Source organism: Schistocerca cancellata, chromosome 1, assembly GCF_023864275.1.
Source record: "Schistocerca cancellata isolate TAMUIC-IGC-003103 chromosome 1, iqSchCanc2.1, whole genome shotgun sequence".
Classification (NCBI taxonomy): domain Eukaryota; kingdom Metazoa; phylum Arthropoda; class Insecta; order Orthoptera; family Acrididae; genus Schistocerca; species Schistocerca cancellata.
This window is the reverse complement of record NC_064626.1, coordinates 706,225,562-706,243,781: the sequence shown is the minus strand read 5'-3', so window position 1 is coordinate 706,243,781 and position 18,220 is coordinate 706,225,562. Positions and strand designations below refer to the sequence as shown.

General features: G+C 45.2%; 1 protein-coding gene across 1 annotated transcript in view; it reads left to right on the top strand.

Moving 5' to 3' along the window:
* Positions 1-18,220, top strand: part of LOC126184735 (CUB and sushi domain-containing protein 3) — a 556,957-nt gene that overhangs the window by 421,878 nt on the left and 116,859 nt on the right. The window contains exons 5-6 of the mRNA XM_049927276.1: positions 4,210-4,305; positions 10,219-10,341. Coding sequence (XP_049783233.1) covers positions 4,210-4,305; positions 10,219-10,341 — 219 coding nt within the window. The remainder of the gene's footprint in view (positions 1-4,209; positions 4,306-10,218; positions 10,342-18,220) is intronic.

The following is an 18,220-nucleotide window of genomic DNA, read 5'->3' as shown; positions in this document are numbered from 1 at the left end:
TGCTTGTAGCCACTTAGTGTTGCTTCTCAGACTGAGAGCCCACACTGAAAATGTGTGGAAGCCGTGAAACAGACGCTGCGGCGTCATCGCGGGGGCGTCAGCCAGGCGCTGCTCCGCAGTCAGCTGTCGCCGCAGCAAGTGCCAGCAGGGACCGGGTGGGCACCACCCAGCCGTGAAGCGCACTTCCGGCGCACGCGGAGCTTCCGCGAACCTCTTCCTCGGCGGTACGCTCCTCTCTCAACGCCTTCTGCCTGTTCCTGGACTTGTAGAAAAGACTGGAATCTTCCTGCAGCAATACCTCATTGCACCTTAGTATGCTAACTCTGCAACTAATTTGTTCCCTACACGAAATTGCACCTGGAGGACTACGTTTCTGGATAAACTGCGAGAGTAAATTCTAGCTATCTGCATTAGGTAGTTCGCTGATTGTTGGAAGAGAGGACTGCTTGACTCATATCTTCCAACGATGTTTCGTTGACACCATGGAATTTTTATCCTTAGTTTGTGCTTTCTAATATACACTATTGGCCATTAAAATTGCTACACCACGAAGATGACGTGCTACAGACGCGAAATTTAACCGACAGCAAGAAGATGCTGTGATATGCAAATGATTATCTTTTCAGAGCATTCACACAAGGTTGGTGCTAGTGGCGACACCTACAACGTGCTGACATGGGGAAAGTTTCCATCCGATTTCTCATACACAAACAGCAGATGACCGGCATTGCCTGGTGAAACGTTGTTGTGATGCCTCGTGAAAGGAGGAGAAATGCGTACCATCACGTTTCCGACTTTGATAAAGGTTGGATTGTAACCTATCGCGATTGCGGTTTATCGTATCGCGACATTGCTCCTCGCGTTGGTCGAGATCCAATGACTGTTAGCAGAATATGGAATCGGTGGGTTCAGGAGGGTAATACGGAACGCCATGCTGGATCCCAACGGCCTCGTATCACTAGCAGTCGAGATGACCGGCATCTTATCCGCATGGCTGTAACGGATCGTGAAGCCACGTCTCGATCCCTGAGTCAACAGATGGGGTCGTTTGCAAGACAACAACCATCCTCACGAACAGTTCGACGACGTTTGCAGCAACATGGACTATCAGCTCGGAGACTATGGCTGCGGTTACCCTTGACGCAGCATCACAGATAGGACCTCGTGCGGTGGTGTATTCAACGACGAACCTGGGTGCACGAATGGCAAAACGTCATTTTTTCGGATGAATCAAGGTTCTGTTTACAGCATCATGATGGTCGCATCCGTGTTTGGCGACATCGCCGTGAACGCACATTGGAAGCGTGTATTCGTCATCGCCATACTGGCGTATCACCCGGCGTTGTGGTATGGGGGTGCCATTGGTTACACGTCTCGGTCAACCCTTTTTTGCAGTGATGGCACTTGGACAGTGGACGTTACATTTCAGATGTGTTACGACCCGTGGCTCTACCCTTCATTCGATCCCTGCGAAACCGTACATTTCAGCAGGATAATGCACGACCGCATGTTGCAGGTCCTGTACGGGCCTTTCTGGATACAGAAAATGTTCGACTGCTGCCCTGGCCAGCACATTCTCCAGATCTCTCACCAACTGAAAACGTCTGGTCAATGATAGCCGAGCAACTGGCTCGTCACAATACGCCAGTCACTACTCCTGATGAACTGTGGTATCGTGTTGAAGCTGCATGGGCAGCTGTACCTGTACACGCCATCCAAGCTCTGTTTGACTCAATGCCCAGGCGTATAAAGGCCGTTATTACGGCCATAGGTGGTTGTTCTGGGTACTGATTTCTCAGTATCTATGCACTCAAATTGCGTGAAAATGTAATCACATGTCAGTTCTAGTATACTATATTTGGCCAACGAATACCCGTTTATCATCTGCATTTCTTCTTGGTGTAGCAGTTTTAATGGCCAGTAGTGTAGCTACTTACACAACTGAAAATAAGTGTGATCACTGAGATGGCTAATATTGTCAGTACAAAAATGTTCACAGTCTTTGATTTAGAAAGAACGATGCCATCTTACTTATTTGTCCCACAGTCCATCTGTGTGAAATAAGGAAACAGTTATATCTGACGATATAGTATCATCATCACCGCGTGAGAGCCAGTAAATATCCATAAGTGAATGGTGCGATTACTATGTCTGATCATTAATCACAATTTCGAGCACCACAGTTGTTATACCTAATAGCAATTTATTTTCTCGAGAATACTTTAATTTGCATCAAATGTTTCCCGGGGCACTTTTTACATTTATTTCGCATTTAGCTCAAAAACTAAAACTTGTTCTTTCCGAAACGAGTTACGTGTCAACTACATCGAGTACCGGGCTGGAATGCTTAATATAACCACACCTAACAGTTTCTCACTTCCAGAATAAAACGTTTGCTCTGCTGCGGAGTGTGTGCCGATAGGAAACTTTCTGGAAGATTAAACTCTGTGTCGAACAGAGTTCGAATCTCGGTTCGGCACACATTTTTAACCTGTCAGGAAGTTTCATAGTCTCCCACTTGCCAGCATAGGGCACACTTCCACCAGAAATCGTCCATCTCTGTTGCTGCAAGGCTTTTCGCTGCCTGAAGGAAGATCAAAAGAGACTATTTACATAAATGTATCGTAACGAAGCGGGAAGCCTTTCTAAATTGGTAGAGCTGTGGACAGCGGAGGGTCAGTCAACGTCATACTGACATCAGAATTCTGGATCAGTGATTTTCTCTGAGTATTCCGTCAGTAGGGGAAAACGTGTAATTTCGAAGGCCATGCCCCATCTTCGGCTTACCAAATTCCAGTTAGTGGCTCTTTAGCCGTCTTATTCAGCGAAACTGATGTCTGTGGCATGTGTTTGGAATTCAAGTTAAGAGTCAATAAAGTACACGTATACGATGAAACAAGGTCGAGGTAACCGCATTTCCCTTGTATATGGGCTCCATCAGCTATGAATATATCTCGCTTCCCACGCCCGGGTTCCCGGGTTCGATTCCCGGCGGGGTCAGGGATTTTCTCTGCCTCGTGATGACTGGGTGTTGTGTGCTGTCCTTAGGCTAGTTAGGTTTAAGTAGTTCTAAGTTCTAGGGGACTGATGACCATAGATGTTAAGTCCCATAGTGCTCAGAGCCATTTGAACCAGCTATGAATATATGTTTTCTTTGTGTTATCATTCCGTTGATCAACTGTAGTCAAGCAACATCTTCAGTTCCTCTTTCTCTTTTCTTCTTGCTTTTTATTATTTCAGTGCTATTCATCATCATTTCACCAACTAACAGTTTTCTTTCCTACGTCTATACTATTACCGATTTCTGTAATTTTCTGTTCTTCCTTATTGTTTGTATTCACTATTTTTCTAACTTCCAGTTGTGTGAGGTATTGTTGACTCCTGTTTTTTATAAATAACTCGTATTAGTATTGCTGGTCTGTTCTCATTCATTCGGTAGAGATACCCCAAAAAACGGGCTACCTAAGCGGGCGACAGGTATAGGCTACTTGCTACCTCGCTCCCCTCCGCTAAGAGAAAAAATAATGATTTTTGCCAATTAACTTCTTACATCCTGCCCAGACTTACAAACAGGCATGCCAAGTCAGTATCAGTTTGAAGAAAGCCAATGCATCTAATGCAAACTAACTAGCAGCAGTGCATCCAGCGTTAGTGAAATCCAAAACACTTCACCGTTTGCCGCTGTTCCCCTTGCAACTAAAAATGCAGATGCTTCTCGGTTCTAAGAACTTCCAGTAGCGTTGTACCAACAATATGCGATATATTTCCTCGTGTTACCAATCAATGTGTTCGCAAGTAACTGAATATTACCTTCCTGACAGCAAAATAAAATGTACAGGTCTCTCTCAGTTGAGGACATTGTAGGTAGTAGGTACCTGTAGTAAAGTGGTAGCAGTAGTGTTTTTGGTGACTGCTAAACACATTTTTTATAGTTTCGAGATTTATTTTTTAAGAAAATATTTTCAGTTTCTTCCACTCTCCCACTTCTATGGAATTAATAGAACTGCTCCCTTCTTATACAGATCCTGAATACGCTCTTGTGTCAAAATGTTTGAACAGTCACTTTTCCATTATCGCTGATATTATCTGTCTATTTGGATAGGCGCCACGCTATTTTTTCAGTTTCCAGCCTTCATTTTTTAATGTATGTAGACTTAGTCTTAATTATTTAGTTGTCTTCAATCACTGAAAACAGTTTGTTGTTTACAGGCCATCAACCACTAAAGGACATCGAAATCCGTGTGGGGAACTCCAGCACGGATCTGCAGAGAAATCCACTGTGCGCCTGGTTTCCGGGAACTATTGGTGAGTAAACACGATCTCAACAGAACGGAAACATCAGAACTTGCTAATTTTGTAGAAAAATTATGCTGTTGTACTTCTAAAACTGTTGGGTTGGACAATTCAAAGCCATGAGTATTGTTTCAGGTGAGACGTTCGAATCAAAAGCATTTTTCTGTAATCGTATAACACAATACGCGCCGAAGCAGGATAACAGTTCAGTATTTAACGCCTTTCTTTACTCTCAGCATTCGTGATAGTTATTAATGATAACGATACTGCAGAACATTACCAAAACAGCTGGAAAATTCGAGTATACGTAACTGAAAGCAGTTTCATTACTGCGCGTCTCATAGCTTTTGGCGAAGCGTTACGGCTTTCCTAAGAACTGACGCAACGTAGTGTCGGTGGCATTAGGAATCCTGGATGGAGCACAGCTTTCTCTTACAGCTGGTTCGACTATGATAGATTTTATTGTAGGAAACACATAACAACTTACAACATCGCAAGTCAGTGCCAACGAAAATTTAGACTGAACACTGCTCGAGCTGTGATTCTACTTCGGGCACAGCATCGCCCATAAAACACGATCCAGTCACACTAATGTGACCACCACCTATGATCGACGTTAACGCGCAATAACCACTCACAGGCGGCTTGTAGCAGTACTAGCAGTGGTGCGTATTAAAGAGTGTCGAGGGTACGCAGAGAAACAGTGCAGCCGTTCTCATAATGCGGAAACGGAGCGATTTATCTGACATGGAAAACGGCATGATCATTGGCTTTCGGGCCAAGGATGGAAGTATTTCCCCAACAGCTTAGTCTGTAAACTATTCGTGTGAAGCCGTTGTCTAAAGTATACCAGGCATGGCAAAAAGGCGCTATCCAAACCCTGCCCCGATACAACTGCATTGCACAACGCTCCATAGTTGACAGGGGGAATGACGGCTGCGGTGATGTGTACAGGGAAATAGACGTGCAACTTTTGAGCAACTGACAGCCTAAATACACCAGGGTCTACTGACAGCGTCTCCTCAACCACTATTCAGCGAACGTTGTTGTGCACGGACCTCAGCTACCAGCGTCTGGTTCATGCATCCATGCAAATCGCTGTTATTGGCGACGAAGGCTGGAATTTGCACGTCAGTACCGTAACTCGACGTCCACTGAGTGGCGACAGGTGGCCTTTTCAGACGAATCACACTTTGTGTACTTTCAAACAGATGGACGTTGTCGTGTATGGCCTGTAACGTCTTAAAGCAAACACTCTGCAACAATCGTCGGAGGAGTCCAGAGCAGAAGAGGGAGCGTTGTGGTCTAGGGAACGTTTTCGTGGCGTTCCCTGGATGATTTCATCGGGAAGGCACAATGGATAAACACAAATATGTACCCACCCTTAGGGATCATGCCCACTGCTACGTGCAATTTCTCTTTCCGCGACACGATGGCGTCTACCAACAAGACAATGCAATGTGCCACGCATCTCGTAGTGTACGCGAGTGGTTCTAAGAGCACCAGGATGAGTTTACCGCTCTCATATGACCACCACATTACCCGGATTGAAACACACTCGAGAATCTGTGGGACCACCTCGATCGGGATGTTGGCGCCTCAAACAAGCTGGCCACCGCAGTGGGTTCCGCAGGGCCCACATCCGTCTCGGTACCTTCCAGAGCCTCACTGCCTCTCTTCCTGCATGTCCTACAGCTGTTCTACCCCCAAAAGGTGGTTATTCAGGCATTTAACAGGTGGTCGCAGTAATGTAACTGCTTATTGGATTACTGGCTTGGCACTCCTCACTACTACGTTGTACCCAAAAACTACTGGCATGGCGTACTTTCCAACATTGAACGCAACATCATATTAGGCGCGTGGCACTCAAAGTGTTAAAAATAAATCTGTTAATTATATTCCTTTAATACATAATATACCGTTAACTCAGTCCTTATGTACTGCATAACAACAACTACATGTGATCAAAAGCATCCGAACACCTGGCTGAAAAAATGACTTACGAGTTCCTGGCGCCCTCCATCGGTAATGCTGGAATTCATTATGGTGTTGGCCCACCCTTAGTCTTGATGACAGCTTCCACTCTTGCAGGCATACGTTCAGTCAAGTGCTGCAATGTTTCTTGGGGGACTGCAGCCCATTATTCACGGAGTGCTGCACTGAGGAGAGGCATCGGTGTCGGTCGGTGAGGCGTGGCACGAAGTCGGAGTTCCAAAACGTCCCAAAGGTGTTCCGTAGGATTCAGGTCAGGACTCTGTGCAGGCCAGTCCATTGCAGGGATGTAACCACTCCACACTGGGTGTTGTGTGATGTCCTTAGGTTAGTTAGGTTTAAGTAGTTCTAAGTTCTAGGGGACTGATGATCATAGATGTTAAGTCCCATAGTGCTCAGAGCCATTTGAACCATTTAACCACTCCACCACAGGCCGTACATTATGAATAGGTGCTCGATCGTGTTGAAAGATGCAATCGACATCCACGAATTGTTCTTCAACAGTGGCAAGCAATAAGGTGCTTAAAACATCAGTGTAGGCTTGTGCTGTGATAGTGCCACGCAAAACAACAAGGTGTGCAAGCCCCCTAAATGTAAAACTCGACCACACCATAACACCACCGCATCCGAATTTTACTGTTGGCACTACACACGCTGGCATATGATGTTGACCGGGCATTCGCCATACCCACACCCTGCCATCGGATGCCACATTGTGTACTGTGATTCGTCACTCCACATAACGTTTTTTCACTGTTCAATAGTCCAATGTTTACGCTCCTTACACCAAGCGAGGCGTCGTTTGGCATTTACCGCCGTGGTGTGTGGCTTATGAGCAGCCGCTCGACCGTGAAAGCCAAGTTTTCTCGCCAAGCAGTTTGGAATCCCTGTGTGATGGTCTGGATAGATGTCTGATTATTACACATTACGACCCTCTTCAACTGTCGGCGGTCTCTGTCAGTCAACAGACGAGGTCGGCCTGTGCGCGTCTATACTGTACGTGTCCATTCACGTTTTTACTTCACTACTACATTGGAAACAGTGGACCTAGGGATGTTTAGGAGTGTGGAAATCTCGCGTACAGACGTATGACACAAGTGACACCCAATCGCCTGACCACGTTCGAAGATCGTGAGTTTCGCGGAGCGCCCCATTATGCTCTCTCATGATGTCTAATGACTACTGAGATCACTAATATGGAGTACCTGGCAGTAGGTGGCATCAGAATGCACCTAATACGAAAAACGTATATTTTTGGGGGGGTGTGGATACTTTTGATCACATGGTGTACGAAAACAAACATACACTCCTGGAAATTAAAAAAATAAGAACACCGTGAATTCATTGTCCCAGGAAGGGGAAACTTTATTGACACATTCCTGGGGTCAGATACATCACATGATCACACTGACAGAACCACAGGCACATAGACACAGGCAACAGAGCGTGCACAATGTCGGCACTAGTACAGTGTATATCCACCTTTCGCAGCAATGCAGGCTGCTATTCTCCCATGGAGACGATCGTAGAGATGCTGGATGTAGTCCTGTGGAACGGCTTGCCATGCCATTTCCACCTGGCGCCTCAGTTGGACCAGCGTTCGTGCTGGACGTGCAGACCGCGTGAGACGACGCTTCATCCAGTCCCAAACATGCTCAATGGGGGACAGATCCGGAGATCTTGCTGGCCAGGGTAGTTGACTTACACCTTCTAGAGCACGTTGGGTGGCACGGGATACATGCGGACGTGCATTGTCCTGTTGGAACAGCAAGTTCCCTTGCCGGTCTAGGAATGGTAGAACGATGGGTTCAATGACGGTTTGGATGTACCGTGCACTATTCAGTGTCCCCTCGACGATCACCAGTGGTGTACGGCCAGTGTAGGAGATCGCTCCCCACACCATGATGCCGGGTGTTGGCCCTGTGTGCCTCGGTCGTATGCAGTCCTGATTGTGGCGCTCACCTGCACGGCGCCAAACACGCATACGACCATCATTGGCACCAAGGCAGAAGCGACTCTCATCGCTGAAGACGACACGTCTCCATTCGTCCCTCCATTCACGCCTGTCGCGACGCCACTGGAGGAGGGCTGCACGATGTTGGGGCGTGAGCGGAAGACGGCCTAACGGTGTGCGGGACCGTAGCCCAGCTTCATGGAGACGGTTGCGAATGGTCCTCGCCGATACCCCAGGAGCAACAGTGTCCCTAATTTGCTGGGAAGTGGCGGTGCGGTCCCCTACGGCACTGCGTAGGATCCTACGGTCTTGGCGTGCATCCGTGCGTCGCTGCGGTCCGGTCCCAGGTCGATGGGCACGTGCACCTTCCGCCGACCACTGGCGACAACATCGATGTACTGTGGAGACCTCACGCCCCACGTGTTGAGCAATTCGGCGGTACGTCCACCCGGCCTCCCGCATGCCCACTATACGCCCTCGCTCAAAGTCCGTCAACTGCACATACGGTTCACGTCCACGCTGTCGCGGCATGCTACCAGTGTTAAAGACTGCCATGGAGCTCCGTATGCCACGGCAAACTGGCTGACACTGACGGCGGCGGTGCACAAATGCTGCGCAGCTAGCGCCATTCGACGGCCAACACCGCGGTGTTCTTTTTTCCATTTCCAGGAGGGTAGTAACAATAAGCGATGAAACCAACGTTATTGCATCTTTAACGAAATTAATTTAGCACTATAAGTACATATTTGTAGTCCTGAGAAGTCCTATATTGCAAATGACTTTATTCGAAGCAGTAGCAACAATAGAGACGAAAGGGAAAAACACTTTCATCTGCTCAAAATGTTGCGAAAGACACTGTCATCAAACGTTCTCTGTCGGAATTACGAACATTCAGTATATTATCACACCATGGAGAATTTCTTACTTTTTCGTCCGTAAAAGATAAGTTCATTTTTAAGACACTGAGAATTTTGCATGTGTGCTTGACGTCATTATTTGTTCTTCATTCATATATACAAACACACTCGTACATCAGTTTCACATTTTGCCAAATCATTATGGAGCTGTTGTGCTGGGCACAGAAGCCGCTGGCCTGAATTTTATGTTACATCACCAATCAAAGCATTTATGTCTAATTAAATCTCAGTAATGATCTACGAACTGTGACACGGTGATTCTATTGATTGTGGTACTGTGTCTGTCATATGAGATCATTACACTCAATGGTTTCCTGGGTGTTCTTGTAGCAAAATAAGCAGTTTGCTAGTTAGTCACTGTGAGAAGTTGGAAATAAATAAATCGAAAAATTCTCCAAAACGGAATGACGTTTTCATCAAATTCACAAGACGAGATTAAATTTCGTGCAGCAATAAAAACCTTTGCCCCGGAATAGTTCCATTTTTACTAACGTTGAGTCAGTTCTTTGAATAACTGCATAGCGCAGTTCACAGTTGTGTGCAGTCACACTTCCATCAAGAGGCTTATCTGAATACGGCATGTTCACTGTCAATCACCTTTATTTTTCATTTGTACCTGCCAGAAAATCTGTTTAAATAATGAGAATCAGGAGTTGCGTTACAGCTGAAGCGTTGAAGAAAAATACAACCATCCCTTCATTTTTTTTTTAAATGAAGTCTTTTTGTGCGTTTCTATTACTATCGTATCGCATTAGTGACAATATTACTGGAATTATTAATTTTTTACTCTTTCCGGTACTTGTAGATCTCCTGATCCTTTACATAATCTACACTCAATGCGGGCATCTACGCCGCACACTTTCGTATCATACGCGTAAACGGCAGAGAGACAATAGAAAACAACTTCCACAAATTTTTTGCGACGAGCACAATTTTGGCTGCATTATCATCACATTCACTTCAAAACTAAAGCACTTGTGACAAATTTTTGCACATAACAAAATTTGTTGCGTTCAGTATTTACTTAGACAATTTCTTATTGTTAGGTGTGTTTTGTTTCAGAGGAGGGCGTAACGAAGACGTTCTCGTGCGCTCGGATGCTGGTTGGGCAGTACGTGTTCCTGCAGCTGGTGGGCGTCGAGGGGTCGCTGTCCGTCTGCGAGGTGGAGGTCTTCACGCCGGAAGGTAAGGGAACGGCTTCACGCACTGGAACGCCGTGTCCTCGAACAACAACGCCAGGAACTGTGCATTTATGCACCACATCGCCATAGCTCATAAGAACCCCCATAAGTCAACCCGTTTCTTCAAGTACAATAATCGCAAGCACAATGAATCAAATTCAGGATTTATCATGAATGAGAACATTTGGGAAGAAGGTATACAACTTGCAAGGGGACCGTCCGAACTTCATCTCACCGAACTGCGAATTGGTTCATATTGACAGGGCGTGTCGCGCTTGACTAGGAATTCAACATATGTTAACAGGAAGGCGCAACTGCCAACCGTTTTCGAGAAAATCGAGTTTGAAAATTGGAGTCGTGGTTATATACTTCTTAGGGTCGCTACAATGCTAGGAGCCCGCAGTTGGGCTATTAACTTACTTTCATAAGCGCGAAGTTTCTGGGACGAATCTCGCCACTGGTACCTTTTTTAACCCATGTAAATCTAACAACAGATTTATTATATCTGCACAAATTATCAATATTTCAAGATTCATTTACTTTTTTTCCTAACCATTATCCTGAAAAAAAAAGGAGATAAATTTTACTTCTTAACGAGATTAAAAGAAACCGGCTACACAGAAACTTTCAGTCAAATCAGTATAATCCTCTTTATACATTTGTGACGAGTATAATCTGTAACTTATGAAGCACTACACGGATCATGGTGATACTGAAGGCAGAAACATGGAAAACAATAATTATTGCGACATACAGCACATGCATGAACCTCGAAATTTTCCATATCCATGGTTCTTACAATGTGTCTGTAGTGAAACAAACTTTGTTTACATTCAAAAACAGTTCTCGGTCGTCACGCAATTTAGTAGTGGACCACCGATATCGAACAGTATCACCAGCAGCGTGATTCGAACCGGGGACCTTGCGCTCCTGAAACTAAGAGCTTATTGGCACGGCTGTGGACTCCTTGAATACTAGAGACTCTGCAACTTAAACATGCACTTTACAGTTTTCAAACACAATTTCCTCGAAAACGGTTAAGAGTTGCGTCTTTCTGTTTACATATGTTGAAGTCATAAAAAAAATGGTTCAAATGGCTCTGAGCACTATGGGACTTAACATCTATGGTCATCAGTCCCCTAGAACTTAGAACTACTTAAACCTAACTAACCTAAGGACAGCACACAACACCCAGCCATCACGAGGCAGAGAAAATCCCTAACCCCGCCGGGAATCGAACCCGGGAACCCGGGCGTGGGAAGCGAGAACGCTACCGCACGACCACGAGATGCGGGCTTGAAGTCATAGTCGTGCCCTGCACACTCTGTCAGTGTAAATCAAATGGGCAAGAGGAAAATCGTATGGTCCCCTTGTTCGTATAACAAAACAAGAACCGTTTTCAACTTTCATCCAGGACTTCTCGGCTATGCACAGAATATAATTAACAAAATACTTTGATAAGCCAATGACAGTTGTTGGAACTGAAACACCTTGATGTCCTGCAGAAGCTATGGATAACACAGCAAGTTTGTAGTTAGAATTAGTCAGTTAGTGGTGACAAGAGCAAAATCATTATGCTGGAGCGAAACTCGAACTCTGGACCTTTGCTTTGAGTGGGCAAGTGCTCTTCCAACTGAGCTACCCAAACACGACTGACGACCTGTCCTCACAGCTTTATTTCTCATCTCCTCATCTCCTACATTCCAGACTTCACAGAAACTCACCTGCGGAACTTGCAGAACAAGCACAGCTGGAAGAAAAGATATTGCGGAGACGCGGCTTATCCACAGACTGGGGGATATTTCCAGAATGAAATTTTCACTCTGCAGCGGAGCGTGCGCTGATATTAAACTTCCTGATAGATTAAAACTGTGTGCCGGACTGAGACTCGAATTCGGAACCTTTGTCTTTCGCGGGCAAGTGCTCTACCACCCATCACTCGTCCGCGAAAGGCAAAGGTGCGGAGTTCGAGTCTCGGTCCGGCGCACAGTTTTAATCTGCCAAGAAGTTTCATATCAGCCTACAATCCGCTGCAGAGTGAAAATTTTAATCTGGTATGCAAAAACAGTTGATAATATCTATGAGGATGTGCTGAAAAGTAATGCCTCTGAATTTTTTATTCTATTCCTATTATCAGTTGAGATATTATACGTCATGCATATTTCTCGGTCGAGATTACCGCTTCCCTGATGGAAGTTGCAACACTCTGCCGCAAGAAGGCTCCGGATTGTAGCGTGTAACAAAGTGGCGTGTAACTTAACTACACTCATGCTCATAAATTAAGGATAATTGCAGAATGTGGTGCCACACAACGTGACACTACACAAAACTGGCTCTAATAGCATAGGCACATAGGGAACATACACGATACAGATCTGTAAGTCCACGATATGGGTGATAAGTTGAGAAAACCGTCCCGAAACACATGTGCTACAAAACCCCACTGTTTCCTGGGCATGTACCCCGACATCAATATGAGATATGATCACCATGCACACCTACACACGCCGCACAACGGGTTGGCATACCCTGGGTCAGGTGGTCGAACAGCTGCTGGGGTATAGCCTCCCATTCTTGCACCAGTGCCTGTCGGAGCTCCTGAAGTGTCGTAGGGGTTTGAAGACGTGCAACGATATGTCGACCGAGAGCATCCCAGACGCGCTCGGTGGGTTTGGGACTGGAGAACAGGCAGGCGACTCCATTCGCCTGACATCTTCTGTTTCAAGGTACTCCACGATAGTAGCTCGGTGTGCCATGCGTTATCATCCATCAAAAGGAAGTTAGGACGCACTCCACCACTGAAAAGGCGGACATACTGGTGGAAAATGACGTCCCGACACACCTGACCTGTTACAGTTCCTCTGTCAAAGACATGCAGGGGTGTACGTGCGCCAATCATAATCCCACCCCACACCATCAAACCACGACCTCAATACAGGTCCCTTTCAAAGACATTAAGGCGTTAGTATCTGGTTCCTGGTTCACGCCAGATGAAAAGCCGGCGAGAATCACTGTTCAGACTATTCCTGGACTCGTCCGCGAACATAAACTGGGACCACTGTTCCAATGAGCATGTACTGAGTTCTTGACAACAGGATTTAGGGGCTCTCCTGAGACCAGGGATCAGTGGAATGCACCTTGCAGGCCTCTGGGCGAATAAAACACGTCTATTCAGTCGTCTGTAGACTGTGTGTCTGGAGACAACTGTTCCAGTGGCTGCGATAAGGTCCGGAGCAAGGCTGTCTCTAGTACTCCGTGGCCGTCTGCGGGCACTGATCGTGACATATCGGTCTTCCTGTGGTGTTGTACACTGTGATCGTCCCGTACTGTAGCGCCTGGTCACGTTTCCTGTCTGCTTGAATCGTTGCCATAATCTAGAGATCACACTTTGTGGCATACGGAGGACCCGTGCTGCGACCTGCTGTGTTTGACCAGCCTCCGGTCGCCCTAGTGTTCTACCCCTCATAACGTCATCAGTATGTTTTCATTGAGCCGTTTTCAACACGCAGTCACGATTAGCACGTCTGAAACCGTCTGCAGACTTACCCGCTGCACCGTACTCTGACATGCACCAACACACCTCTGGGTATATGGACTGCTGCCAGCGCCACCGGGCGACGACCGCAGGTCAGATGCACCGCATTGTCATACCCCGAGGTGATTTAATCCCTCAAACCGCTCACCAGGCGTTGGTTCACCATGTGTCAGCATTATTCTTAATTTATGAGCATGAGTGTATGTCGGTGCGTGAGAAAGCGTACTGTACTCGAGTTTCTAACAGCAGATGAGTTCGTCCATCATGGAGCACTCCGCCCTTAGGCACGACAATGTCAGATCACACACGAGCGCTGCAATATCTGCAACAAACCTACACCTTGGCTTCATTGTCGTCGATCACCCTCCATACAGTGCCGACTTGGCCCCATCCGATTTTTATCTGTTTCCGAAGCTTAAAGAACATCTTTGAGCCTATCACTTTGACAGTGCTGAAGTGATGCAAGCAGACGAGATGTTGTGGCTCCGTCCACAAAGCCAGACTTTCTACAGTGACGACATCAACAAACTGGTCTCTCGGGAGAAATATGGTCGTCACCGGGGTGACCATGATCAGAAAAAAAAAATGTAGAGATGAAGAATAAACATGTGAAACGTTCATGAAGTTTGTTTTATTTAAAAAGCTTCATGAGGTTTCACATAAAAAATTCGAAAGCATTACTTTTAAGCACGCCCCCGTAGATGTGTCAGATCATAAAATATCCATTAACATAGTTGAACTGTGACAAGTCAGCGATCTAATAGCTCAAGAAATGATATTCAAACCTCTTATAGGGTCCTGAGTGCTAATCTTTAACTTTCACAGTCTCAGTTGTACACATTATTGAAACTTTCCATCACTCAGTGGTCCTCGTGCTATTTAGTTTAAAAAAATAAAAATTGTCTCTCGCTGCCTCAGATTGTGAAAATATGTCTTTTAAACATACGGTTACGATATCTCTCGCGACGAGACGTCGTACATTATTACAATTTTTGCACGTTACGCAATGAAAACTAGTATTTAGTTTTTGAAACTAAGTCTGAAGACTATCATTGAAATATCTCAAGTATGTAACTGGCACAATGAACATAAATATTCTTGTGTCTACGCTTTACTCTTCATTACTGTTGTTAAATAGTATCTCAAATTTAGTCTTAGGTCAAACTTTTCACATTTTTCTCTCCATTCTTCTCATCACGAATTAGGATTCCGGTTCCTCCACAACGCTCTAGTAAGATGCTGGCACAGGTCCTTCTTCAAAACCGACGCTTTCTCTTCCTCACATTCTTTTAAAAAATGAGCTCAAGTTCCGTCTCAATGACCTCGCTGTCAGCGAGACGCAAAAGTCGTCAGTAAAATATTCTTTTCCAGTTTATGTGTGAAATGTCGTATACAACCGTAGGTACAAATCACTAAAGGTCAATGCCGTTCCTCCACCGAAGCCTGTCAAAATAAGTGGTCTTCGCGCTTCCAAGGCCTTCTGGTTGCCGGGTTTACAGTTACCGCAAAAGCGACACGAACGACTGAAAGCGCCGAGGCGGACACGGGGGCATCAGCGGTCCAACAGCACTGCGAGAGCATTGCTGAAATTTTACCCTGCAGATAAAAATTTTCTCCAAACTGGCTCCTAGGTAGATAGCATATAGTTTCAAAATCGCCATTTCGCCCTAACTTCGTTTCTTAATCTGATACCTAAAAGAGGAATTATTATCACCATTATAGCGAAGTTTCATGAGCATTATGAGTGACGTTTGTGGTTATTAGGGTTGTGCAGCAAAAGCTAAGATATTCGGAAACCAGAGTGCCGCCAACTAATAACGACAGTTGTAGCTTTATTGCATTACCTGAGAATTTTAGTACATTAAGAGGGGTTTTCGGCTTTTGCTGACATTCGCAGAAAAGCAGTGTAACAGAATCATTATCATAAATGCAAGTTTCCGCCTTTCTTTTAGTCAATATTCAGTCGAATAGTGAGAACGAAGGAACAAAGACAAAACTCCGTATCGACTACACGGTTAACTGAGGTGAAGCACTTGCTCTGTGTGTGTGTTTGTTGGGGGGGGGGGGGGAGTTGAGGGAAGAAATTATTTGTGCCCTTGTCAACATTTAGTATCAAGGCCGCTTGGAAACCGTATTGGAAAAATAAAGTACTCATTGTTTCGGCTTATTTTTTATTATAGCGGCAACATTAAAAAATTCCCCGTTCAGGGAAAATAATTCATTTTTTATTTATGTTTTTCGTATTGCACTCAGCATGTACGTTTCAAACTATGGGTATCCCGATAGACCTACTTCCCGTAAAACCAATGGGCTCTTCTAAGCAATTTATTGTTAGCAAATAATGAGCAAGTGGCGAGTGTTGCTATGTACAAGCATAGAATTTCATACATTGTCAACAGAGATATTCGTCTACATGTCTAACGCCTGTCAATAAACCATCCATGTAAACACGAGTGAAGAAGACACCCTGCATTCCAGACAGGAAATTTATAGGAGTGTGGTGAGATCACGTTCCCAATTGACTGTGGCTGGTCCCTAATCTCCACTCTATTCTCAAACAGTTTAAAATGCAACGAGACGAGATTCGCTTACTTACAGGAGAGTAAAATTACGTTATAAAATGTATTTAACACTCTAATGAATTCTATGCGGGGACTTCAAAAAGTGAGTTACACGTTATTATTGTAGGCCAAGTAACTTTTATTGAATGCTGCACTAAACTTAAGATTGATAGAAATGCCTGACTGTACTTTTCACAATAGCCACCAAAACTATTCCCATTCAGAAAGATCTACAAACTGATATGAAACTGCAAGATCGTCTGCATACTGGAATTTCCGGCATATGAAGTTCGGCAGGACTGCTAGGTAGAGGTTAAATAACACAGCAAGAACAGAGACTTGAGGCAGGGCATCATTGAGCACATGTGATCTACTCTTCTTTTCACATTGGTGTACTTTAAACTGCCGAGCGCATAACATGTTGCTTAAGATGTTAGCTAGAGTTTTACAAGATACTGTTTTCAAAAACAGCTCCACTAAATTTCGTGAATATTTTAAAACGCAGTGACTTAGACCTAATGCTTGCAAAACAGATGTACGAGTATATCTTTCCATCTCTCTAATCGTCTAGCATCAGCAAAGGTCAGCTCACCGTTTGGCCCTCTTAGCACAGTTGAGTAAAACCATAAGCCAAAATAGCTAGGTGTCACATTAGACAGGTCGGTGACGTATCATAAACTCTAAAAAGGTACACACAAGAGTGAAATTGGTGAGGGAGCTGGCAGGTAGAACAAGAGGAACAAATACATCAATCCTCCGTGTAGCATCCCTTGCGCTGGTATACCCTTGCAGCAGAATATTACGCACCACTTTGGCCCCGCAGTGCCCGTGTGATGAAAACTGGAGTTCATTTGAATGCAGCTATGAGAACCATTAGCGACACAGTCAGATCTATACCTATATGCGGGCTGCCAATACTGTCGAACATCGCTCGAGCTCACCTTCGAAAGGCGTTCTCTACATCTTTTTGCAGCAAGATTCTAGAAATGAATCCATCCCTCCTCACGAAGACTTACTTTCTCTGCCTAGGAAACTCCTCAAATCCAGAAGACCAGCATAGAAGGAGGAGTCCAAATGCTCTCCACTAGGTTCAACAGGAACGCTGAACGGTAAAGGGAGTGGCAAGGTACCAAAACCGGGAACCAAGAACGTATTGACAACCCAGCTGTTAAACTTTCACGCTTTCGTTATCCTAGGGAGTTATGGGTACAGCTTAACAGATACTAGACTGGAGAAGGTGTGTGCAAATAAAACACGCAAGAGTGGGGCTTGTGCATTGTGGTGAGAATCAGACAATGAGCCACACTGTACGTAAATAAGTGTCCCAACAGGGGTTTCCCTGGTGGTATTCAGTCTCTAAATGAAGCAACCGACGAGGCTCTCCCCGGATAGAGTGTTCTGACGTTCATGTTTAGTCTGGGCTGTTCAATGTTTGTAAGAGGTCTGTTCAAAAAATTCCGGAAGTTTGTCCACAAAATTTTTCTACGCTTACCTTTTACTTATTGTGCATGGTCTCCTTCGAAATACTCTCCTCCACAATTGATATACCGCTCCGAATGCCGTTTCCGCTTCCGGAAGCAGTCTTGGTAGCCTTCTTGTTGGATCGTACAAAGTGCCGCTGCGAATTTTCCCTTATCTCGTCTGTCGTTGCAAATCTTCGTCCTTTCAACGGGGTTTTCAACTTTGGAAGTTATAAAAATTGTCCGCAGGGGCCATGTCTGGATAGTATAGAGGATTAGGCAGCACAGCGATTTCGTTTTTTGTTCAACAGTCGCGCACCAACAGGG